The following is a 25,404-nucleotide window of genomic DNA, read 5'->3' as shown; positions in this document are numbered from 1 at the left end:
CCAACAAGGGGAGCAACCCACAGACTGATTTTAGAGCAGAGAAAGAAAACAGAAAGCCAAACTGCCAAGGAAAGAGGGTCGTCTCCAAAGTCAGAGGCACCAATTAACAAAAAATGTGCCAGAAAGAAAAGGTTAAATTAATGGACACCTCAGTAGAAATGGATCAACAGGGACATAACTATTGCTTATGTTCAGCTCTTACGCCTTACTCTACAAAAAATATAAATTTATTTGTTTTTGGAAGGCTGAATATTGAAGTGGAATACTGCAAAGAATTGAATATTTTAGAATTGATGTTTTTGATAGGATAATACCTATTCTATTCTGTCATGGACACACTACCAGCACCATATATATATATATATATACAGCAACCCTCTAAATTAGATAGATACTTTCTGCAGATAAGCCAGCATACACCTCTAGTAAAATTAAGTGTCTTGCTCCAGGTCATATGGTCAGAATGTGGCAGAGCAGGAACTCTGAAGAGGAGTCAGAAGACATTTTTCAACATTAAAAAAAAAAAAAAAAAGCAGGGGGGTAGGGGAGCGCCTGGGTGGCTCAGTCGGTTAAGCGCCCGACTTTGGTCCAGGTCATGATCTTGCGGTTTGTGGGTTCGAGCCCTGCATCAAGCTCTGTGCTGACAGCCAGCTCGGAGCCTGGAGCCTACTTCGGATTCTGTATCTCCCTCTCTCTCTGACTCTCCCCTGCTCATGCTGAGTCTCTGTCTCTCTCAGAAATTTAAAAAAAAAAAAAAAGACGACGACGACTTGTTTCAAATTCTTCATTCTACAGCAGGGTAATATGCAGTATTTACTGCAAAATTACACATTTTCTACCCGTCTAACCACTAAAACAACCTTATCTTTGGATTCAGATGTAAATTTTAAAACTCTGTGATGGTGGCAAGAAGGTAAAAGTGTACAACCCAAACCAATAAGCCAAATAGCTAAAAGATGGCAGGAAAGGACATGGAAGCCCTCTCCTCTCCTATCAACATCTGGACTGCCCAAGGCTCCACTAGGGTGAGCAATTCAAGAAGAAACTGGTTGTTAAAAAGAGTACCACAAAAATGCTGGGACCCTGGTGCTGCTTTCCAGGGAGGAGGAGGAGAAGGTGATTCAGGTTCATTCTGTCCAGACAATTAATATCAGTCATGCTCCTGAGAAACCCAGGCATCAGCAAGTCCTTAACATTTCCAATACTTCACACAGCAAGCAGAATCCTAAAGTAAGAAACACCGTTGTACCTTGGGCCTCCAGTTTCTTTAGGAGGCGGTTATCTGTCTTATTCAACAGCTCGGTGATTTTGACCTTGGGTGGCCGACCTCGTCCCCGTTTCACCTTGGGGACTTCCTTAGTCTTGGCCTTCTCAGTATTTCGAGGTCGGCCCCGTTTCCCCGTAATTGCCTGAATCCTGGATGGGATCTCCTCTGCTGAGAGCTGTACCCACTGCAAGCCCTAAGGTAATGAAGAAACCTGTTACAATTGTGAGGGTGCAAGCCACCAGATCCTTGAATCATTCAATGCCCCAGAACCTCCAGACCCCACAAGAGGAAGCTGCAGCTTGTCCACCAACTCTTTCTCAGAGACAAAACTGTATTTAACCCCGCGGTGTGCACCTCTGGCGTGTCTCTCTCTTCAAAGAAATCTCCAACAGGCATACGAGGACTGAAACTGAAGTGCTCACGACGGACATTGTGTACCACATTGCGGCTCAGGTACTAAAAGGAAAAGGAAAAGTGGCATTAATGGAGTCACAGTTCTATCATGCCTTTGTCCAGCAACAGTGCAAGCAGAATAGACCAAAGAGCAGAAAATGCTAGCCTGTTGCCACTGGGCCCAAGAAAGGAGCCTGTGCTTCCCTTAAAATGCTCATGAAAGCTACATTACCTTGATCACTTCTGGAAACTGTTTCATCCTCTTCCCACAGGGGCCATAATACCAGGTCTCCCCCTGCCATCTGTGGCTACCCTTCTTGATGCGCACCTCTCTCCGCCACCTGCCAGAGAAGCACATGTGCCCTGTCGCCAGGTCACACCCCTACCCACACATAGTCAAGCCACCCCAGGAGCCAAGCCCACTGAGATGACCCTCCAGGCATCTGTCTTCGTTAGAACTGCATGTAGATACAAACAGCATGAGACACAAACTTGGCTGGAAGGCAGATCCACAAATCCCTCAGGGCCTTGGGGGAAAGTAACCCAAACTACGTATGTCCAGAAAGACCTCCACCCCTACCTTTACAAAGTCAGTGTAATAAGCAGCCAGGAACCCCCTCCCTGATGCCATTCATGGCAATGTCTGAGTTTTCAGCAAAGAGGAAGAAGATTTGAGGGCATAAAGGCAGAAAAGACAGGTGGGGAGGCAAGTAGAAGAGTAAACTTGCTGCTGACTCCATGAAATGCCATCATAGCCCAAGGCTTGGTGAGGAACTCTGTGTTCTGAGAAACAGATTATTCTAAGACTAAGCCCTATCTTTCTCTCAAAACTTTAAACAGAACTCTGGGGTGCCTAGGTGGCCCAGTCACTTGGGCTTCCAACTTCAGCTCAGGTCATGATCTCACGGTTTGAGATTAAGCCCTGTGTCCAGCTCTGTGCTGACAGCTAGAGCCTGGAGCCTGGAGCCTGCTTCCGATTCTGTGTCTCCCTCTCTCTCTGTCCTTCCCCTTCTCGCACTCTCTCTCTCTCTCAAAAATAAATATTAAAAAATAAAACAACCTTTAAGCAGAACTCAGACTTGGTCCACAAGTAGCCTAGAGGGGTGGAGGTGGGGAAGATCAGGAAGGCAGTTATCTTATAAGTTCCTGATGTCAACTGCCTTGCTCATTCTGATCACATACCGTTCCTCCCCTTACCTCTCCAAAGAGCATTAAAAAAAATAATCCCAATTCATCAGAACTCAGCCACTCCCCATTCACTACTATTCCTTCTCTAAGCATATAAAACAAGGCAGCTAATTTGGATATCTGAGTTCTAGGGTCAACAGCTGGGAAAAGATAACAGCTGCAGCCCCTGGAGCAAAAAAATGTAGCTACTAGATGAGGGAAGAATAGGTGAGGGGAGGCAGATACCGAGAAGAAGAAGAACAGCATAAGAATCTCAGGCATTATCATCGCAGATAAGTGTCCTTTAATCCATTCTTTTTTTTTTTTTTTTNTTTTTTAATTTTTTTTTTTAATGTTTTTTTTTTTTATTTATTTCTGAGAGAGACAGAGACAGCGTGAGCAGGGGAGGGTCAGAGAGAGAGAAAGACACAGAATCTATAGCAGGCTCCAGGCTCCGAGCTAGCTGTCAGCACAGAGCCCGATGCGGGGCTCGAACCCACGAACCGTGAGATCACGACCTGAGCCGAAGTCAGACGCTTAACCGACTGAGCCACCCAGGTGCCCCTCCTTTAATCCATTCTTGTCTAGCCCATTCCTCTCCATCTCAGAAGAGATGACCTCTCTTCCCTTCTTCCTAGAGTCATTCATTAAATTTGTTAAGGTCAACATATGGAGCAAACTAGAGCATTTACCCATGTTGGAGGGGAAGACGAACTTCTTCTGGGGTAGCAATACGTCTCCTCAGGACATCACCTTGGGAGGAAGACAGGAACCCAAGTTAAGAATTCAAACAAAACAGGGAAGGCCAGCAGGGAAGGGCTAAATACCACATGGGATAGAAACTTTTCTTGGAACTGGCTAAAAGTAGAACAGAATCTGGACACTCACCACTACCAGAAGTGGTGACTCCTTCTCCAGTGATTTCTTCCAGGTCAGCAGTGGTTTCAGGGAGGCTGCTGACATCTTTATCTGCTGGGGAGGCTGTTGGAAGGACAGCTGCTGGGGAAGCTGCAGGGGACACTTTTGGAGAGGTCACCGGGGAGGCCATCAAGGAGACTTCTGAGGAGACTGGTGGAAGGGCTGCTGAGGAAGTTGGAGAGACAGCTGGGAATGCTGCTGGAGAGAGGACTGGGGAAATTTCCGGGGAGACTGCTGGCGAAACTGCTGGGGAGACTTCTGGAGAGATTTCCAGGGAGGCTGCTGGCGAAACTGCCAGGGAGATTGGCGGGGAGGCTGTTGGTGGGACTGCTGGTGAAGTTGCCTGATGGAGCTGAATAGTGGATGACTGGTCAGGGGCTGACTGGGTCAGAGTCGGTGAGAAGTCGGAAGGCTGAGTCTCCATTTCTTCCTGTTCTGCATCACTACCATTGTTCAGGTCAAAGGTATTCTCTAGAAACCAAAGGGAAAGACAAGTAAGAAAAAAAAGTGTCCTACAAAGAAAGAGAATCTATCCAATCAAACCTAGACTAAGCTAAACAGAATTACTTCCAGCAGTTTCCCCTAGGGTTGGAAAAGGAGAAGTAGCCTCTGGCTATCCTCCCCAACCATTCATGAAAGTTAAAGGACAAAGCTGCTGCTGTCACTGTGTGTGGCCTCCTTTTTCCTCCTTTCCCACAAGTTCTTCTGGGCACAGGGCAGAAATCAGAGTGTAGCAGCCTATGCCTTCTTTAGTCCCACTACAGACTATCCCATAGTCCCCTCAGCTCCCAGCAGGGCGCCCACCCATAACTATGGAACTGGTTCTCTCACCTTTTCCCAGGCCAAAGACTCTCTGTCCTACCTCTCTTCACTTACCTTGCAGGACAGACTCCCCAAGGACAGGTGGAGAGGTGGGGCTGGCAAAGATAGAGGCTGAAGTTTGACTGTCATCTGCCAGGAGACTGAAGGCAGTGGCATTATTGAGGGAGGGGCAATCAAGGGCAGAAATCACAGGGCTGTCCTCAAGAGGCAGCTTGTCCTCTGTACCCATCAGCTCCGTGTCATCTATACCATAGAGTCCTCCACTCACTGGTTCTTCAAGAGGTGGAAAAATCAGAAAACAGGATTTAAGAAATTCTGGTCTCACTATATCCCAATTCTAGTTCCCATCTTCCTAATACTAAGGATGTTTCACAGCTCTCTCTCTGAAACAGTAAAGTCACCAGACTGTAGGGATTGTAAAAGCTTGGAAGTAGAAATGAAGGGAAAACCATTGGCTCTATATTAACCCACAGACCAACACAAAATTCTAGCATCCATCACAAAACAGGCCTTTCTTATATTTCAGTGGGGTAAAAGGTAATTGTTACTGGCAATAGTTTTCTTTCTAGTTACTAAGAACCCAAATAGCCCAACTGTGTGGTAATAAGTCCTTATCCAGTGAATTATTACAGCCCAAGGCTCTTGGCCAAAAGGAACATTGGGAGAGAACATGGGAAATGAACCAATTCAGCGCAGAGTGCAGCTGGCCCAGTCAGCCAGTGGCATGAACCTGTGGTTGGCCACAGGATTATCTAGAGGCCCCAATGCCCCAAATTCCTAAATACTTTCCCTGGTTTACTATCTCTTCTAGGTGACAGAATCTGACTACCTTCTGCATGGACATACTGAAGGGAGCTAGCTTCCAAGCCTACCTGGTGCCAGAGGGTTGAAGGGCTCCAGAGAGACTTCACTGAGGATTGGAGTGTCTTCCAGTTGATCAGGAAGATGTGAAGGATCATCTAAGCAGCTCACTGTGGGGTCAGGGACCAAGACTGAGACCTCTTGGTGTAATGATTCCACAGAAGGGACAGAGCCATTGTAGCCACACATCTTTAGTTCTAGGAAATCCCAGAAGAAGGCAAAAGTCAAAATCGGGGCCTTCAACTAGTTCATTCAGCTACAGCAGACAAGTCAGTCTTTGCTAGAGGGATGATCAGTAATTCTTTCAGTAATTAGGAGTACCAGCTCTATGTTGGACACCAATTATACCAAGACACTTTAGTGAACAGTGCTAGTAAAATCCTATCACAGGTAAAGCGAAGGGAAAGGAGAGTGGGGTCTGAGACAAGAACCCCATCCTGTTCTCAGCCATTTCCCCCATCCAGTGGAACAGGTGGTAAACAGAGAAAATATCCTGTGATTTTACAGGGTGGTCACCCTTATATTTGGAATCAATCGCAAACTAAGCATTTATCTATTTTGAGGAAAAAGAGGAGAGGGACTGTCACATGTACCAGTGCTAACAATAACAAACAACAACGGGAAACTGAATAAACAAGCAACTGTATGCTCTGCGTGCGTCTTCCCTTCTTCCGGTGTCAATCACTACTAGGGCTTGGCCCACTTTAGCAGCCCAGTCTGACTTTGTCATAGTCAAGTCAAAGTGGCCTCAATGCCCCCTGCTAAAGCCCCAATCCCTTCCTATATTTTGGAAGCCCTTCTTGATGCAGGGTGTCTGTTGGGGCTGTTTCAGGCTCGCCCACCTGCCCTCTCCAGGCCAGCAGCTCTGCATGAGCTTGAAATAATTTGCACTCCCACTCGCGAGCTGGTGCTGCTGCCACAAAAACACCAGCCACTTGGCTCTGCTAATCACCAACATGCAAATCAGCCTCCACTGCAGAGAGCTGGAAAGACAAGTTTTCCTCACCTCAAAAAGTCACTGACCCCCGTAGACCCTTTTTTCCTCTCCAAACCCAGCTCACAGACCCATAGTTATACCTGGCTGCTCTTCTTCCAGCTCCAGGCTGCCTACCAAGCCAGTGCCATTCTCTGCCACAACTGAAGTCAGCTCCTTTTCTGCCGCCTCATCAGGGTGGATACCACTGCCTACCTCCTGGGAGGGTGCAAAGGTCTGGATGCTGGATCCCAACATAGGAGAAGTCTGTGGGGAGGTGAAAAAACTAGGGGGTCCATTGGGCATCACCTCAAAATTCTGGTCAGGAAAGGAATCATACAGTTCCTGTGAGTCGAAGTTAAGCCCCATGGGACTCTGGGTACCGTTGGCCCAGAACTCTTGGCTCCCAGCCCGAAGGTTAGTGTTGTGACTTGGGGATGAAGGTTGCCGGCTGCCCCCAAGGATGCCGTTGAGTGGGTACTGTCCCCCCGAGAACTGGGAGAGAAGGGGTGGGTCCTTGAGGTTGCTGCCAGGATTGGCAGATGGGTATTGTGAGTAGTTCCAGAGACAGTCGTAGGCCACGCTGGGGTGATGGAGGTGTGAGGTGCTGGAGGAGTGGGGAGCAGAGTTCAAAATCCCTGAAGTAGTAGTGTGAGATACAGTAGATAAGCCATTAACATTCACATCCCCATTCAAACCTGGCAGAGAAAGAGGAAAAAGGGTCAGTTACAGACATGTATGCAAGTAACTCTACCACCTCTACCAAAAGAACAGCACTGACTAGAAAAAGGGAAGGTGAAGGGGAGGGGGATTCCCCCTCTGCTATATTTATAGCTTTTCAGTCTCCAGGGAACACCAAACCCAGATGCTCCTGGATGTAAGCTTAGCAACTGCTTCTGAGGCTGCTGAGTAGGGGGCTGGGGAGCTCTCCTGGCCTACCACAGGAGCGAATAGCAGAGAGCTGGCTGCTGCCTCTGCTCAGGGTTTTTTATTTTTTTAAATGAAGCTGCCTGCAGACTCCCTACAGTGACTTGCATTCTTCTCCACCCTCATTCCCTAGAGGAATTCTTCCCTTGGAGTGGCATGACTGAATTCTCCAGGCCCACCCCCACCCCTCCACCCCCAACTCCAGAGCCTGTTTGGCCCCACAGTGGCACCAGAAGGGACGGCCTCCACCTCACTGGCACATGCAGATCCAGCACTTTGCGCTGGGCTAAGAATAGAATCTGCAGTCACCACAGCAGCAAGATCCCAACTCAGAAGGCTGGGCTTGGCCCCTCCCCATTGGAACTGGAGGGTAATATTGCAGGGGGGAAAGAAAAAAAAAAATCACTGCATGACTAGTACTACAGACTTCAGTTCTCAACACCAATGGCCACCTCTGGACTGGAGGACAACTCAAGTAAAAGGAACCAGACACTAAAGAAGCTGAGGGGGAAGGGGGACCTTCCGGTGTAATAAAGGAGCTTCTATCTATCTACAATGCCCTTGTGGAGAACAGAAGGGAGAAGTGGTTAAGTATAAGCCTAGAGCAGCATTTTTCTGCTGCAAGGAAGGAGGGAAGCATCTGGGCTTCTCTCTGTTTCCAAGCATAAAGTACCTGAGACCCAGGCAAGATTAGAGAAGCACTTGACAGAGCTATGGTACAGAGCAACTGATAAGCCAAATCCAGGAAAAGACCTGATCTTGGCAGCAACACTTCTGTCTGGAATTATAGAGGTCTCTCTCTAGGGAACTAGGTAAGCATTAAAACTTCCTGTCCCTATCTTCTACTCTCAAGGCAGGGGTATCACAGACACTTCAAGCATCTGCCCTCTTCTCTGCTACACAAACTGCAAGGTAACTACATCCCAACCTTCACCTAATCCCTCCACCTCCAATCCTAGGGCTGGGTTCTCCAAGTTTTAAAAGCAGCTTCTCAGAGGGCTGGACCTTTACCTCTCTCATGGGCCCACAAGTAGTTATCAGAAGCAGTAGCCACCTCACCACTCCCTGGCAGTAGCCAGGGAACAGGGCTGACAGAAGAGTAGGCTAAGATGAAAAAGCCAGGATGTTTTTCTAACCCCTTCCAACTCTGAGTCAAGACTAAGAATATTACTTCCATAAACCCCTAGAACTTGTTCTTAGAAACCTGATTTCTCTCCAGCAGCTAAAGTTCTGAGGATTTACTTCCTCCCTCCCCACCAGAGCTGTTTTGAGGTAGGAGAGCCAAATCTTGTCCCATCAACCTGCTCTAAAGGAATGATGCCCACTCCCTCCCCAGGCCATGTGGCCCTCACACTCACTTTTCCCTTGCTGGGGGAAGTTCATGGGAGACCCGTTAGTGTAGAGGCCCTCCCCTGAGGAGGGAGAGGGTTTCAGTCCTGAGGCAGCAGGTGCAGGGGGAAGGCCAGTAAAGTTAAAATGGTCGTTTGCCTCCATTTCTGTAGGAGGGGAGAGAGAAGGGGAAAAAAAATACTGGCGGTTAAACAAGGTTATGTCACCTGGAATCTTCTAGAGGGAATGCCCCTTCCCCTCCATCTACTTACCCTTCTCCTACCTAAGTACTGGGGAGTGTGTAAGGGTACAGGTTCAAAGAAGGGGAGGAGGAAATATACCCTTAACTGGGGAATGACCGTATAGAAATAGTCTTTTAAAGTCAGCCTCACAGAGATAACAGAGTTAGTGAGAAAAACCAAGCTATAGGCCTGAAAGAATCTTCCCTTTGCGTAAACCCTACACTTCTTAAACTTCCAGTTTAGGTTATCCCTCTATGTTAGATATTAATCCTGTATTATAACATTTTAACCTTTTCCATCTTTTGTTTTCTTTCTCCTCAAGGTAAAGCCAGAGTCCCATTCCCAGGGACCACAGGAGGTTCTGGAAACCATCTTTTTGATAGGAAGCCATGGAGACAGGGGTTGTTGGCAAAAAAGCGTATGATACATTTGCTGCTTTATTATTATACTTGAGCTAAATAATCTCCATGTTATCCTATCCATAGCCCCCTTCCCCCCCCCCCCCGACATCAGAAGGAGATAGTATAGTACCTTAGCAAAGGAATATGGAAAGAATATATTTTAGGAAAGGGGACCATAATGGCAAAACTCAAATCATCCAGCAAACTTCTACTCCTTTTTAATGGTTTTCTAAGAACATAGCTCAGATAAATGTCAGGGGGTGGAAAACTGATTAAAGAAGAGGGTGTCCAAAGAGGGTATATAATATTAGTCTGTAATACCATTATGGTTACTTCCTAATATTTTAGTTTTGTGGCTTAAATGTAAAGGGTTATGGAGAGAATAGCTGGATATCTTGCATTTATAAAGGACAGTGGCTCACTAGGCGGCTAGTATGGTTAAAAAGCTCCTCACCTTGTCCTGAATATGAGGTGATATACTACTAGGAAAAAGAATAAGTGAAGCCCTTAGTCAGAATATATGTAACTTCAACAGAGCAAAGAGAAGGGGAAAGAAGAGAAGCAGAAGCCAGAATTATTGGTAATCAGATACCTGATTATCAGATATCTGATAATCAGATACCTATGATGTACTAGTGCATATTAATTTGATATGTAAGAAACAAGATCTGTCTTAATACAGAAAAAGTACTCCTTGGGTTACTATGTTGTTGTTTATTAACAGTTTATTTCTGAGACAGAGAGAGACAGAACATGAGTTGGGGAGGGTCAGAGAGAGAGGGAGATACAGAATCCGAAGTAGGCTCCAGCCTCTGAGCTAGCTGTCAGCACAGAGCCCAACGCCGGGCTCGAACCTACAAACTGCGAGATCATGAGCTGAGCCAAAGTCGGATGCTTAACCGACTGAGCCACCCAGGCGCCCCTGTTTTTAAAAAGGGCAGAAGAATCCAGGCAGAAAGATTTATTTATTTATACTTTTTTAATAATGTTTTTTAAAGTTTATTTTCAGAAGGAGAGAGAGCACAGGCACACACGTGAGCAGAGAAGGGGCAGAGAGACGGAGGGAGGGAGACAGAGAATCCCAAGCAGGCTACATGCTGGAACCCATGAACCGCCAAGATCATGACGAGAGCCAAAACCAAGAGTCAGACACTTAACCCACTGAGTTACCCAGGTGCCCCAAAGTAGAAAGATTTCTTTATCAAGCTCTCTAGAAGAGGCAATAAGCAGACCTAGAAGATGTTTTAAATAACCTCTTTTTTGGGGGCGCCTGGGTGGCTCAGTCGGTTAAGCATCCAACTTCGGCTCAGGTCATGATCTCAGTTTGTGGGTTCATTTAAAATAATGAGAAGTAAAGCTTTTTTTAAAGAATTAGGAACATATATGACCATATGACCACTGCCCAAGTTTTGGAAGAACTGGGTTCTTAAATATGCTAGGTAATGCAAATTAGACACCATTAGGTGTTCTGAGCACGAACTGTATTTATGACATGATAGCTATAAGATTTTCTAGGCTAAATACCTCTACCTTGGGCTCTGTGCTGACAGCTAGCTCAGAGCCTGGAGCCTGCTTCGGATTCTGTGTCTCCCTCTCTCTCTGACCCTCCCCTACTCATGCTGTCTCTCTCTCTCTCTCAAAAATAAATTTTAAAAAATTGTTTTTAATTTTTTTAAAAAGAAAGCAATCTAAATACCTCTACCTTTACCAATTTTAACTAAAGCTAAAAAAAAAATAAAAGAAAATAAAAGCAATTTGTATTTTGTTGACATAAGAGGAAAAAGGTTTTAGGATTGATTTGCTTCCTATCTTCACTCTAAAATAAGCAGCAGACCTAAACCTGCAATGTATCAAAGAAACTGAGACTTACAGAAAATGACCTCAGGATCCCCCAGGATTTCCCTACATTTAAAAAGGACCACTCCTCAGTAATGAGGGATGTGAAAAATAAGTATCATGAGATTAGTGATCTTCTGAAATGAAAGACATCAAGGGGCAAAGTTTATTCCCTAATCCTCTATGTTAGGTTCCTTCCAAAGCTTACATCACAGAGCAAAGAAGACATGCAGTAATTCATTTCAGAAGTCCTAGAAATGCTATTCCTGGAGAGCCAATCTGATCTGATCCCCAGTTTTTCCCTCCCCCAATTTTATGCAGAGCCACACTTCCCATGGTGTATGTGTGTGACATACACACACCTTCTCTCCTATGTGCACCCAAGTATATCCTTCCACTCAATGATAGGCCACAGTTCATTTTTCCATTTTCTATTTGAATCTGTGAGGAAACTAGTGACCTTCTCCTCTCTGCTACTCTGGGAAAACACAGCATTTCCGGTCTCATAAATTACATACCAATAAGAATAAATGGATGGCTTACAGAAATCAGATAAGTAAAAGGAATGGGAAGTTATCTAGTGCCTGAGGTCTGTTTCCCCACTAGCCTCTACTGAAGGATCATCAGGACCACAATCGCTTCATTTACAAGATTCCTAGAAATATAAAATACTCTCTGTGCTGTGCAGTGAAAACAGCACAACGCAGTGGGATCTACGTTCAAATCCCAGCTCTACTACTATTAGCTGTTTGATCTTGGGCAAGTTACTTAATGTTGCTGAGCTTTAGTTTCATGATTACTAAAAATTTTAGTACCTACCTCCATGGCTTGTGAGGATAAAAAGATAACCAGCCCCAAGAGACCAAAATATAAATATACTTTAAAATCATTACTGGTACTACGAAACTAAGGGTATTCCTTCCAGCCAGACTTCCTTACACTTGACTCTTGATTTCAGGTGTCACTTACCTATGGGATCACACTATGGGAATGCAAAAATGGGGACAGCAATAAAACCAGGGTTATTTCATTTTAACCTTCCTACCCATGATGCTTTTCACAATGCCTGAAAGTAAATTATGGCCTCCTATCTATACCCTCCCTCCTACTAAGGAGAACAGGTAAAGCAAAGGAGAGTGTCTGCCTTTGAACTGATAGGATTTTGGCCAAATGAAAAAAGAAAACAGCGCCCAACCCCCAGAATAGCAGACAGCTCTCATGACCAGGAAGTACAATCAGGCCAGCACCCAGCGCAGTCCCAGTAATATGTAAATGGATCTCTTAAGAGACTATGCTTCATTTTTCAGAATTAAGGGACATTGCTCCTTAAGCTTGAAGCAGTAAAGCCCTTGCCACATGGCCAAATAAGGCTGCTTTTCAACTGTTTTTCTCAGTCCCAATTCAAGAGCTACTTACCCTGTGGATCTGTGACATAGTTTTAAACAAAAAAGGCTGACAATGCACAAAGTGTTGAAATACATAAAGATTTCAACCCTGTTGCAGGTGCCCTGACCAACTCTAACACCCAGACCTCTGAGGCTACCCCCAAAAAGACAACACACAGCTCAGGTCATGATCTCATCCAGCCTTATACATGGGCAGTAGCTGCAGTTCTTTGGTTCATTCTTCCTACATAGTATACTAAAGTTCCAGAGAGGTTCCTACATTGGGGGTGCGGAGGGGCAGGGGTATGGGTAGGAGGGAAGAGATAGGAAGAGATTTCGAATGTTTCCTTTTTATTAAACAGGAAATGCAAACTTTACTGTATAGTAAATAAATCATACCGCTATGTTTTAGATCCATAATTGTGAATGTTATTAAGGATATCTGTCAACTCTATTCCTCTCTGGATTCACCTACCATACCCTAATACAGTGGTTCCTAATCAGGGGTGATGTTGCCTCTGGAGACATTTAGTAATGTTGAAAGGTGTATTCTACTGGCATTAAGTAGAAGCTAGGGATGCTTCTAATGCCTGCAATATACATAAGACACAGCCCACCACACAACAAAGAATCTTCCAGTTCAAAAGATCATTTATGCCAAGGGTGAAAAATCTTGCTCTAATACCAAAACTGCCCCATTCGTCAATTCCTATCCCACACCCTGAGGGATTACTTTTATATCTGAAAATCCCTTCCTTGGCTGAATTGTCTTCCTCCACTAATTCAGAGTGCGAAGTGCCAACTGATGCTGCCTTCTCTAGTAAAGGACAGCCCATTCTAACTGCCCTGGTAACAATCTTCCCTTGGAACTCTGACTCAGACTATAGCATGTACAGACTGAGGCTCGTTCTCTCAAAATGTGGTTTCTTTAACCCCTTTCATAGTCAGGGCAGTGAGGCAGGAGAATGATGAAAGAAGACTATATATATACTAAGGGGGGCTACTCAAAGACAATTGCCATGTCTAGGCTTCTCAGGAGAACAGAAAGATGACTGTTCTCTGTCCTTATTTCTTCCAAATTACATAGGTTGCACAGCATCAATCGGATATTATGTTTTACCATTGTATGTCCAGCACCTAATTTAGCGCTAAGTACATGAAAGAACCAAAAGAAATACTTGTTCAACGCAAATTACACAAATGAATGAATAAATCTATCTTTTCTGCCACTGCCAGCTTACTCATCCAATAAAGGTTGTGGTTTCTGTTCAGAGAACTAAAAAATTATTTCTTCACAGAGGTAACAATTTCTAGAAGAAAGGTCCCATATCTTAACATATTTTATACAGCTGTTCCCTACAGAAAATAAGGTCTAGAAACAGGGAAGTACTGAGAAAGACCAGAGGCAACAAATTTGAGCTCTAAATTAGTAAAATGTTTTGCTTGATTGAACTGAACACTCAAGTTACATAGTAGGTTTTAAAATATTTGTTGACTGAATAAAAGTAATATAATGATCTAGATAGGTTTTCTGCCACAATTCTCTCTGGTCACTTCACTGGAAATGTGTTTGAAATTGCAGGACAGTAAAAATCACATTCCAGAGGTTGTAACAAGGTTATTTCCCTCTTTCAGCCCTGAATGTTTCTCAGGATTTCAGCTCTAACAGTTAAGGACTCAGCCTTTTCCTTCAAGAAGACATCCCCTTCCCAAAAAAACCTGAGCTGAGCAGGCAGGTTAAGGATCCTGTTTAGTGGGATAGGTCATGAAGAATCTATTCACAGAAGACCAAAAGTAGTGAGACCACTTTTCAGTACTCTTATGTTTTAGTTTTTTGATGAACTTTTTTGTAAGTTACATTATCCTTTTAGTCCATAAAATGCCCTCTTAATTATTCCCTATAACTAGGAGAAGGACAAAGCACTGAGTAATATATAACACAATGCTACTTTTACTGCCAGTGACCCAATCTAAGAACCAACTCCAGAGCTCTTCAAAGACAGGTTTTCTGTGTTACAAAATTTTATAATTTCAAAATTATCCAGACTGACAAGCTGGCAAAAGAAAAAAAAAAAAAAAGAAAGTCCTTCTGGGGCACCTGGGTGGCTCAGTTAAGCGTTCAACCTCAGTTCAGGTCATGGTCTCCCAGTTCGTGGGTTCAAGTCCCATGTTGGGCTCTGTTCTGTGCTGATGGCTCGGAGCCTGGAGCTTGCTTTGGATTCTGTGTCTCCCTCTCTCTCTCTGACCACTCCCCTGCTCGTACGCACGCCTGCTCTCTCTCTCTCAAAATAAATAAATACTCTTTCTAACCCATGTGCAACAATGCTGATTACATGTTAATCTTGGGCTATGGGGTATATGAAGGCATCCATATCCCAAGAACAAATTAGGAAGATTATTTGCCCCAGGAAATACCTCCTGAGTTTTATACTTCACTCTAAGACATAAAAATCCTGGCATTATTGCCTTACTGTACACATCAGATACAAGGTCAAACATCATACCAGTTATTGGACTAACTCCTACACTATTTTAACAGTAAGAGAATATAATATAGCAGGGGCGCCTGGGTGGCTTAGTTGGTTAAGCGTCTGACTTCAGCTCAGGTCATGATCTCATGGTCCATGGGTTTGAGCAGCACCTTGAATTCTCTGCTGTGAGCACAGAGCCTGCTTCAGATCCTCTGTCCCCCCCTGAGCCCCTGCCCCTTCCCCACTCATTCTCTCTATAAATAAAGTTTAAAAAATATATAATACAGCAAACCTTTTCAAAGGTAATAAGAAAGGTCAACAGCAGCAAGACACAGTAACCCTAACAAGCTTTGCTTCTCTCTTGGCAACACCTGATTCCAGAACCACCAAGAGGGCAAGATGAGCCTCTCCAAGCATTCTAGATTTCTGACTGGCTTTGAGATCCACTCACACAGTTCTCTCTAAGCCTCAAATTTCCTTAGGAAGGGAATAAAAACAAGAAACAAACAGTCAATATTAAGAAATCCACAGAAAAATGCATCCATTTTACAAAAAGGACATGGAAAGGTTTGCTTCAGTCACTGATTAATTATATATCAAATGAATCAAAATCTACTATCTCCTTTAAAGACTCCAAAGAAAAAAAGGTGTCTTTTCCCTTCCTTCACTTTTTTAACCCCCAATGGGGAAAATCAATTTACTATTATTCTGTCAGGTCCCAACCTAGATAAACAAAGGTGAAGAAAGGGAACTAAAAATCAGCATCAAATGTACCCTATCTGAAAGCAGCTCAAAAGAACCAACCAGGCAAGCAGAGGGGCAAGAAAAAGGACAATGACACTGGACTTGCTTTTATTATTTACATAATATCAACTCCAAAAGCTCCACTGAAAGAAGCAATGATGCTACCTTTTTTTAAGTTTTTTTTTTAAATTCTTATATAGTTTTTATTTATTTTTGAGACAGAAAGAGCATGAGCGGGGGAGGGGGCAGAGAGAGAGGGAGACACAGAATCTGAAACAGGCTCCAGGCTCTGAGCTGCCAGCACAGAACCAGATGCAGGGCTCGAACCCACGAACCGTGAGATCATGACTTGAGCTGAAGTCAGACACTTAACCAACTGAGCCACCCAGGCACCCCTCAATGATGCTATCTTAACACTGATGCTGCTGCAGTCACATAATCATACATCCATCTATTCCTACCCTGGACCTTTAATCTAGGTACCTACAATTCAGGTGGGAGGTTTGTGACTGGAAATTGCTGAAAAGGTAATTTAAAAAAATTTTTTTTCTTAATGCTTATTTATTTTGAGAGAGAGAGAGAGAGAGAGAGAGAGAATCAAAACAGGGTCCAAGCTCTGAGCTATCAGCACAGAGCCCGACATGTGGCTCGAACTCAGGAACGATAAAATCATGACCTAGGCCGAAAACCACTGCCCAACCGACTGGTTGGGTTTTAAGCGGCGCCTGGATGGCTCAGTTGGTTAAGCATCCGACTTCGGCTCAGGTCATGATCTCACGGTTTGTGGGTTCCAGCCCTGCATCGGGCTCTGTGCTGATAGCCAGCTCAGAGCCTGGAGCCTGTTTCAGATTCTGTGTCTCCCTCTCTTCTCTGACCCTCCCCTGCTCATGCTGTCTCTCTCTCTCAGAAATAAATAAAACATTAAAAAAAATTATTTAAATTCCGGCTTTAAGCAGTTTTTAGGATAGTCCAAATGACTCTCTCTCAAAATCTAAAATCGTGTCATCAACTCCTCTCTAACCAAACCTAGTGTCTAACAAAGTACCTGAGGACACAGTATACACAATCCATCACTATATACTACAGTTGAAATCTTCTGCAGTTACCAGGTGGGACAAAGAGAAAAATCTGGACACATGATTTTGTGCAGAACAAAGGAAAAGCTTACCACTATCCAAGAAGTGAGACGATAAAAAATGTTTTTTTATGTACTGAAGATTAAGTCATAGGATAGCTAACTCTCGTTATTAGTTGGTTCTTGTTACAAGGTAAACCCTCCAGTACCGGACATCAACTGACAGACTTCCCATAGGGGCTTAGGCTAGAATCACCAGTGAGGAACAAACCCACCACCTTCACTGTGCAAATCAGTCCCTACCCCAACACAAATTCCATTCCCTCTTCTACTGCTCAGAGTCTACCCTTCTTCACCTCACAAGCTCTCTTGACAAGGTGCTCTGAAATACAGAAAGTTATACTTATGAATATATTAAGCAGGACCCTAAAAAGCCACTCTCATGCCACAAAAGATTCCAAATCTTCCTGGCAGCTCTCCATGCTGAGAGAATTTGCATCACTTGTATTGAAAGTGCAGCAGGGCTGGTGGATGACTAAGTTTGCTTCTCTATGACCTCTAGCTCAAGGAAAAAAAGAATCCAGACAGGGAGGCAGAGATGCTTCGGAGCGGGGACAGGGGTGTGGATGGGGATTCAATGAGTCAACTGCAGTGACTATACTTCCAGTTGACAAATTAAGTTTGGAAAAAAAAAAAGTCGAACGAAAGGACTCTAAGACCACATGGTTGGCAGGATCCAAGCTTGCCCAGAAGGCCTAAGAAAATGAAACCAAATCTGATTAAAATGGACATTTCAAAACAACGAGACGCAGCAGCAAGCAGCAAACGCACAGCTGCCATTTCCCGGCCACTTCCTGCGGGAGGCTTGGGGGAGGGGCTGTTTGTGTACAGATGGAGGTGGAAGCTACCCCCCCATCTCCCCCCAAAGGATGCAAATCTCGCACTCCAATAAATCCTACAAAGGATGTCTGCTAAAGGCATTGCCTTTTCTCTGAAAACTGGGAACATGAGGAAAGAAAGCGAGGTAACGGGGTCATCTTTTCTGCAACGGAAATGGGGATCCCCTTAGTGAGGGGATCCCCTTCCAAGAGGGATCCCTCTTTATTCTTCCCTTCAGCCCCTAAAAGCCGAGCTCAAATACCGACGTCTCAGCATCAGCCCTATGAAGCCCCATCCCTGGAGTGGGAGACTCCTGGGACTCGAGGGCCCCAAGCCAAACACAGCACCACTCCAGCAAGGCCCTCTCCTGCTCGCCACGCTCAAGACAATCCGCACCGCTCAGGGAGGAAGATACCCTGAGCCACTAGAACCCCCTTTTCCACCCTCCACTCGCTGCTGCCAAAACTCCCCAATCCCCACAGAGTGTTTAACCCGCCCAGGGAACCCCCTCACCCACCCTTCGCACTCGGGCAGTCCCCACCCCCACCCAAGGAGGTGGAGCCCCTCCCGGGGATTCCATCCGAGTCCCCCACAGGAGTCATCTCCACCAGCCAGGCGGCTTCTCCGCCTCCTCGTCGTCGTTGCCGCCGCCGCCACCGCCGGGAGCCTCCATAGCTCCTCCCGCCCCCACCCGGGTGTTCAGCAGCCCCAGCAAGCCCCCTTCTCCTCCCGGCCCCTTGGGCAGAGAGACCCCCCCCCCGCCCGGGGCTAGGTCCTAACTGGAAATAAGCTTGAGTCAGCTTCTCGCCCAAGGCGAGGCTCTAGGCAGCACTAGAGCCTCTCTTCCCTGAGGGAAGCCTCAGATAAAAGCGGGGCTCCCTCCCCTCAGCCCCCCAGACAGAGACCCAACAGACCTGAGGCGGCGGCGTCCAGCCTGGCTCGGGGCTTGTCTCTCCCCGGGGTACGGGCGGTTCACATGGCCGCGCTCCGGGCGCCAGGAGGGGAGGGGACCGCGGGGGAGGGGGTCTGGGGTCCGGGAGGGGGGAGGGGGACGCGGCTCAACCGCGGGGCCCAAACGGAGCCAACATGGCCGGCGGGGGAGGAGTGAGCCGAAGCCGGAGGGGGCGGGGAAGCGGCGACCGGGAGAGAGCCGCCCTCCTCAGCCTCCAACACCGGGTCCTAGCGCCGAGCACCCTTGCTCCCAGACCTGGATCTGGGTCCTAGCGCCGCGGTGTCTCCCTAGCCTACGAGCAGCTCCCTCTGCACCAAGTCTCCCCTCTGCACCAAGTCTCCTGGTGGTCCTGTTTCACGCTGAGCAAACTGAAAGGCATGCCAAGGTCCCAAAGATTAACCTAAAAGACTAGATCAAAATTTTAGGACCAAGGCATGTCCAGTCCCCAAACAGAGGTGGGGATGAAGGTGGAGGGGATTATTTCAATGGCAGTTATTTCCCAGGCTGTGTTGTGAAAAAGATGGAAGTGTAGAATGGTTAGTCAAGGAAGTTCAATCCTGATAAAGGGGTGGGGAAAGGAAAGAGCCTGCAGCATCTGCTGACCACTCACCTCTGTCCCTTGGGGGCAGTCTGGTCCTGCCTGGATCACCACTTTCCCCACGACATCTGCAGGGCTCTGGGGGTCAGGAAGATGCCTGTGCGTAGGAAAAGGAAGCATTGGCTCTGGAGCCAGACAAGAAGACCTGAGTCTAGCCTAAACCTGGTCAGAGGGGTAGGGGATTACCCGGAAAACTGACACAGCAATTAAGATGCCCCAAATGTCCACTCATTCTATAATCCCAGTATTTCTTTTTTTTCCTGATAGGGCTAGAGGACTGTATGAAACTCGAGAACAGAAAGAAAATATAGCAGGAAAGAAAAAATAGCAGAGGACTAGGGCTTGGCTCTCATCTACAACGTCTAATGCAGGGCTCCAGGATGGAGAACAGTGTCATATAATGGTAGAATTTACAGATTTTCTAGCTCAATATGCTCTTCTTTGGCAGATGAATTAAGGCCTGGAGAGGTTAACTGACTTGTTCAAGGTCAAACAGTAGATAAACTGTGACTAGAAACCAGGTTTCCTTTCCTTGTAACTCAACAGATTTTGCAGGCTTCAAAATAATTCCTATTCAGTGCAATGCAATGCAGTTCTATAAACAATTGCAAAAACTCGGGCTGAATATTCTGGAAGAGGAACAGAGTGTGGATAATGAAACTCTGGCAGGTTTAAGGGATCAACAAATAACCTTTCCCTCTGTGGGTCTGGGGAGGAAGAAAATCTGAAAACTGGATGGGGGCAAGGCAAAGCAGGGCCAAATACATCAGTCTAGACTTGATTTCCTTACTCCAGAGGAGTGGGCTCTTCCTCAGTTTTGGGAACAGACACTACTCCCCACTAAAATGGCTCAGAGGCTAATAAAAAAAGAGCGAACTTCAAAGTCTTAAAGTGTGTGGGCCACAGTGAGGAGGCTTAAGAGGGTTAAAAGGGTTTCTCTCCCTCTCCAGAGAAAAGCAGATTACCAGGAGTAGATAGGTAGAAATCAAAACCCTTCTCTCCTCCCTGACTAAATAACAGATTTTAATAGGTCACCTAAAAAAAAAAAAAAAGACCCCAATAGCCTGCCGACCTTAAGTATCTGAATTAAATAGGAGCCACACTAGGGGATAGAGGTGCTTCCTTCTGGAGAAAGCAGGGATCCAGTAAACTTCTGCTGAGGAATGGCCCACCTTCCCAAAATTAAACAGAAAAAAAAATAAAGGCAGATGAAAAAGAGAGCTAGGGTTTGTAAGTGGTTTCCTAAAGGGCCGGGGAAGAGAGCTAATTATCTTTTTTTTTTTTTTGTCTCTCTCTCTCTCTCCCCTTTTCCAGGATAGATGAGGGAGAATCTCCCTACCTCCCGCCCCCAATCATAGAGCAGGCCAGTCAGAGTCGGGAGGCAGGGGAGGAGCCTGTGCCAGTCTGACGGGTGTAGCCACGCCTCTTCCCCCACCACCACACACCCACACACACCCACCCGCTGGCTCCACTACGCTCCGGAAGAGCCGGTTACTCCTGTGCCCCACAGACTGCCCCCACCCCTTCCGAGCCCCAGGCCTAGTCTCCAGGGCAACCCCTAGGACTATCCCAGCCAGGAGCGGTAGGGAAGAGGGGTGTTTGGATAGGAGGGCCACCTGGGATTAGAAAAGAAAGTGGGGCAGGATCCACTCTTCCCATCTGGTGCAGAAGGACTTCAATTACCTTCCTCCCTAAATGAGACCCCTCCTCATGCCATCCTTACTTACAGAGACCTTCCTTACTCTTTGAGGAAGGATAGGGTGGGGTGTCAATATGCCCAACAGCTGGGTATTTACTTCTAGTCAGAAGCCACCCCAGGCAGCAGCTGTGCTTCTCCCCACCATTCAGACGACAGAGGGCAGACTGACCCCATATGTCCCCAAACATTCCTCAGTCCCATTAGATGTGGCCAATCACCCACCCCATCTCCCTTTAGGAAGCTACTAGAAAGGGGAAGGGGCAAATGGTCATCTTTTCAGCAACCTGTGAGAAGGGTATCTAGGGAATACTATGAACCTCTCTCAAGCCACACCAATGGGCGGGTAATGAAGAAAATGAGAAGAGAGAAATTAGCACCTGCTCCCCCTTTCTCACCCTCCCTGTGTTCCTGCTGAACCACCATGACTCTGGGGTCAGCTGCCACAGTGCCTGGCTCCACTGTGGAGCCAGATGGCTGGGGCTGGGAGGAGGAAGAAAAAGAAAGGGAGAAAGAAGAGAACTCGTTTACATCCCTCTACCCACCTCTTTTTGTCTCCCCCTCGATACCCCTGGAATTCAACCCCAACACCATTGCTGACCACCCTCTGCCCCCAGCTACCTCCCAGCCACCTCCCAGCCCATGGAATGTAATTCAGAGTCTAAAGCAAATCCAGCCAGACACCTTGACCCCTCACTCTGGATTGGGGGACAGTGTGGGAAGGATGAAAGCACGAGAAGGGGCAGAGCTAGGGGCACCACTGGACTTGGAGGCAGGGGGGAATTCCCCAGTAGAGATGAGGAAATTATTAAAGATTTCCCTTGCCCTCCCTGGCTGGCTGGTTTATAGTGTTAATATGGTCTAGCAGGGGAGAAAGCCCCCAACCCAATAACCATTCCAACTTGCTCCCCTCCCTCTCCAGGTTAATGCAAAACAGTCTCTTCCCCCTCTATATTTTGGGGAAGCTGGATTCTCTTATAGCCCATCAAAAAGACCATAAGCCCTTCTCCTCTTTTCTCCAAGTTTGTATGTGCCCCCTCAGATTCACCCACATACCTGTTTGGAACTCCCCAATGAGCTTCTCAATGGTGGTCTTGGAAGAGGATTTAGAAAGCCTGAACTTCCTTACGGTGGGGACCTTTGCATCTGAGCTGAGAAGGCTAACTAACATTCCCACACCTCTCCCAGCACCTTTAGAGGCTTAGTTCCTGCCCCTCACCCACTATCTTCCAACAGCCCCTTAAGCCCATAATCAGAAGATTCTGGGTGTGCCCTCTATGCCCGTCCCCCCCCCCCAACCCCCCACCCGCTTCCCTGACTCTGGAAGAGTTCCTAAACTGGACCAGCCCATCCCAGGCCCAAGAAGACCTTTCCCACCTGGACTGGTTGGCGGGTGCTGAGGTCGGACCTTCAAACTCCAGGAGGAGTGGGGTGGGATGAGAACTACAGAGAAGCTTTAGATGGGGCTTAGTTGAACTTGAAGGTCTAAGTGGAGCAGGGCCCGAAAGTGCCTATAGCCTAGGCTAACCCTCCAACCCTCACTTACTACGAGGAGGGGAGAGGAGTTGGGGTGGCGGTTATTCCCCCTCCCATTGGAGGTTAGGATGGCGTGGGAAAGCTCTGGATCCAGAGGGGAGGAGGCGAAACCCAGACCGCGGGAGATTTTTCTGGCGAGGAAGGCGCGGGGGAGGGGGAGATCCTGGGTGTAGAATAGGAAGGGTACCCGGGAGAGGTTGGCCGAGAAGCGTGAGAAGGCTTCGGATTCCGGTCGCAGAGGACAGGCGAGAAATGGGCGAGCAGATAGTGCGGAGGAGAGAGGAAGGGCAGCTCCCGTAGGGGGAGGGTCAGATCCTGAGTCCCGGGCAGCGGGGATCCCCGGGGCAGGAGACCGCAGGAGCGGCCTGCCCGGGGACTCTGGTACCGGATGGGGTTGCCGGGCCTCACCTGGAGCAGGGCCGGGCCGCGGGCGGCGGCGGCGCAGGTGGCCCGAGCCGGGTGGCGGCGGCGGCGCCTCCTCCCCCAGCCCTGGGCCGCCGGCGGTGTGTGGGGGGTGGGGGGGTAGCACTTAAAGGGGCAGGAACTACTGGGGTAAGGACAAGCGCTAGGGTAAGGCAGTAGCGAAGAATCCGCTGGGGGAGGGGGAAGCGGGTGGCGTCTCCTAGGGGCCAGAACCAGGAAGGATTCCAGATGGAGGAAGAGAAGAGATCCCAGGAAGAAGAGACAAACTTCTGTGGTGAAGTGGGGGATGGTGGTGGGTCTGAACTGGAGGACTTGGGAGAGCTCCGCCCGCGCTCTCCCGACTCTGGTAAAGATCTCTTCACAAAAGAGGGCCGGGAAGGCAGTGAGAGTCCCAAGGACGCCAAGGAGGAGTGGAGGTGCCGGAGAAGGAAGGCCGAGGCTGCTGGGGGTAACGCACAGCGGCAATGCTAGGTGAACAGGTTCCCTGTGTTTCAGCTCCACAGGGCCCCGTTCCCTACAGCTGTGGAAAGGCACAGTCTCCTTCCCCCAGCACTGCCCACGTTTAAAAGCCTATGGAATCAGGAAGCCACGAGGGCAAAGACCTCCTAGGCCTTTCAGCCTCAATCCTGCCTCTCGACTCTCTCGATGTTAGTGACTGGCGCTTGGGGGGCCGCCAGTAGCAGCCCTAGTGGGACTGCTGTGGGACCGTGAGAATCGGCTTTATTTCAGTTTTCCCCGAACCACCACCACCCTTGCAGCAACCTCTGGGGCAACAGGAAGCAGCTGCTCAGTGCAGCCCCCACCTGGTGGTGGGTCGCGGTGGGGGAGGAGAGAAGTCTGGGACTTAAAAGGCCTAGGAGAAAATAAGGGGAGGAGAGGCACCTTAAAAATTCTCCAACGCAACCAAAAGTGGGCTTTACTTGGGGGGGGGGAAGCGCAGCAGTGAATATTGTAAAATATTACTTGAATCTCAGCAGTTTAAATGGGGGAGGGGCAAGGGGCAGTCTGGGGGCGAAGGGGGACACAGTGAGGAGAGCCCCGACCTGAGTGGCACAGTCTCAGGCTCTTCCTGGGAACTGGAGCTTGCAAATGTTCATGATCCCTTGGTCGGCAGCCTCACTATCTAAGCCCTGTGCCCCTATAGTCCCATTTCCCCTCCTTCACCCCCCAAAAGAGCAAAGGTTAGGCCCCACCCCTGCTGAGTCAGCCAGGGAGGGAGGTAGGCATCCTTCAGGCCTTCCCCCGGGGCTGGTCCTCATACTTACCCATGTCCAGCTGGCAGGGCTCCAAGGCTGGGACCACCCAGCTCCTCACTGTCCTTGGTTCCCCCTTCACGTGAAGGCTGGTGTTAGATCCTCCTAAACTGTGAGCTGGGAACTAGCACGAATCAAAAAGCCAATGTATGCTTCCTGCGAACCACAGCCTGAACTGCTGTAGGGTGATGTCCCTGTGTGACAGACTGGGGTGGGGAGGGAGGAGGGAAGGGCGGGGCTTTCTCTGGGTGGAGAGGGAGGAGGAGGCGAGGACAGGGCAGAACCAGGAGAAATATGGAGGAAGGTTAGATCTGTGTTGACACTCCAGAGGCGTGGTAGAAGAGAGTGGTAAAGGGGGAAGGAAATAAGTAGTTGCAGCTAGTGAGGAGAAGGTTCTCGATGAATGCTGAGACACGTTAACGTGTGGAGGAGGGGATGAAGGGATACAAACGACCTTAAGGATCAGTTACCAGGTCTGCATTTGGGTAACAAGGAAAAACAAAGCAGAAAGGGCTGACCCATATCCTGGGGCATTTCTGCACCAGTTTCTTACCCACTTGAGTCAGGACCTAGAGGAAGTGCCCCCACCCCCATAACTCAGCATTTCCCCAAATCCAGGCTTTTCTGGGAGCAAACGACCAGGCACAGTCGGCTCAGGGGCTCCACCTTCTGTTCAAATCATGACACAAGAGAGACTAGTGCCAAGGACGTCATAGGCAGATGGGAGGAAACTTGCAGGCCCCTACTCCACCCCTGGCACCTTTCCCAAGGCCCCTCCCCAACCTTCAGCCCCCCGGGGCCTCTGAATTGGGATCTGTTTGTCCCCGCCCTGCTTCTGCCCAACTTGAATGCCTCAGGGGTGGAGCCTCTAGACACAGGCTCCTCCTCAGGACAAAAGCCCCAGCTGGTTTGTAAACAGTCATTAGCTAAGAACCACATCCCCGCAAATGGCCTTTATGGATTTCAAAATGGTGAGATCAGAGTTCTTGCAGCCTCCAGTCCTACCACCAGAGGGCAGTAGGAGATGGGCCCTGGCTCAGAAAAGAACACTTATGGGGCACCAATCTGACCTTGCACTTGTTTCACACTGAAACTTACTTTTGAGTACTCCCAACCCTGAGTTTTTAGTGGCTAAAATTAAAGGCAACTTATCTAATTCCATTATTTAGTTCAGAAGCCCAACCCCACCCCCACAAACCCAGGAAATTGGTATTCCTTTTAAGATTCAATCTCTCCCAACTTTCCTAAAGGATCTT

General features: G+C 47.7%; 1 protein-coding gene across 5 annotated transcripts in view; it reads right to left on the bottom strand.

Annotated features, from left to right (window-relative positions):
* BAZ2A (bromodomain adjacent to zinc finger domain 2A) overlaps positions 1-24,329 on the bottom strand; it is a 34,962-nt gene extending 10,633 nt beyond the window's left edge. For 2 of the 5 annotated variants that reach the window (XM_039216811.1, XM_039216812.1), the window contains exons 1-10: positions 24,161-24,329; positions 8,687-8,824; positions 6,506-7,099; positions 5,440-5,625; positions 4,622-4,840; positions 3,716-4,216; positions 3,520-3,580; positions 1,893-2,001; positions 1,622-1,723; positions 1,250-1,460 (exon numbers count right to left, since the gene is read on the bottom strand). In XM_039216811.1, the coding sequence (XP_039072742.1) occupies positions 1,250-1,460; positions 1,622-1,723; positions 1,893-2,001; positions 3,520-3,580; positions 3,716-4,216; positions 4,622-4,840; positions 5,440-5,625; positions 6,506-7,099; positions 8,687-8,824; positions 24,161-24,164 (2,125 nt within the window). In that variant the 5' untranslated portion in view covers positions 24,165-24,329. Of the gene's footprint in view, positions 1-1,249; positions 1,461-1,621; positions 1,724-1,892; positions 2,002-3,519; positions 3,581-3,715; positions 4,217-4,621; positions 4,841-5,439; positions 5,626-6,505; positions 7,100-8,686; positions 8,825-18,604; positions 18,779-19,252; positions 19,338-20,312; positions 20,413-24,160 lie in introns of those variants that run through there. The other 3 variants (XM_039216814.1, XM_039216813.1, XM_039216815.1) reach the window with 3 other exon arrangements.
* Positions 24,330-25,404: the final 1,075 nt, after the last annotated feature.

This window comes from Hyaena hyaena, unplaced genomic scaffold (assembly GCF_003009895.1).
Source record: "Hyaena hyaena isolate Hyena2069 unplaced genomic scaffold, ASM300989v1 scaffold_655, whole genome shotgun sequence".
In the NCBI taxonomy this organism is placed as follows: Eukaryota; Metazoa; Chordata; class Mammalia; order Carnivora; family Hyaenidae; genus Hyaena; species Hyaena hyaena.
Note: the sequence above shows the minus strand (reverse complement) of the source record. Positions and strands in the feature narration are given on the sequence as shown.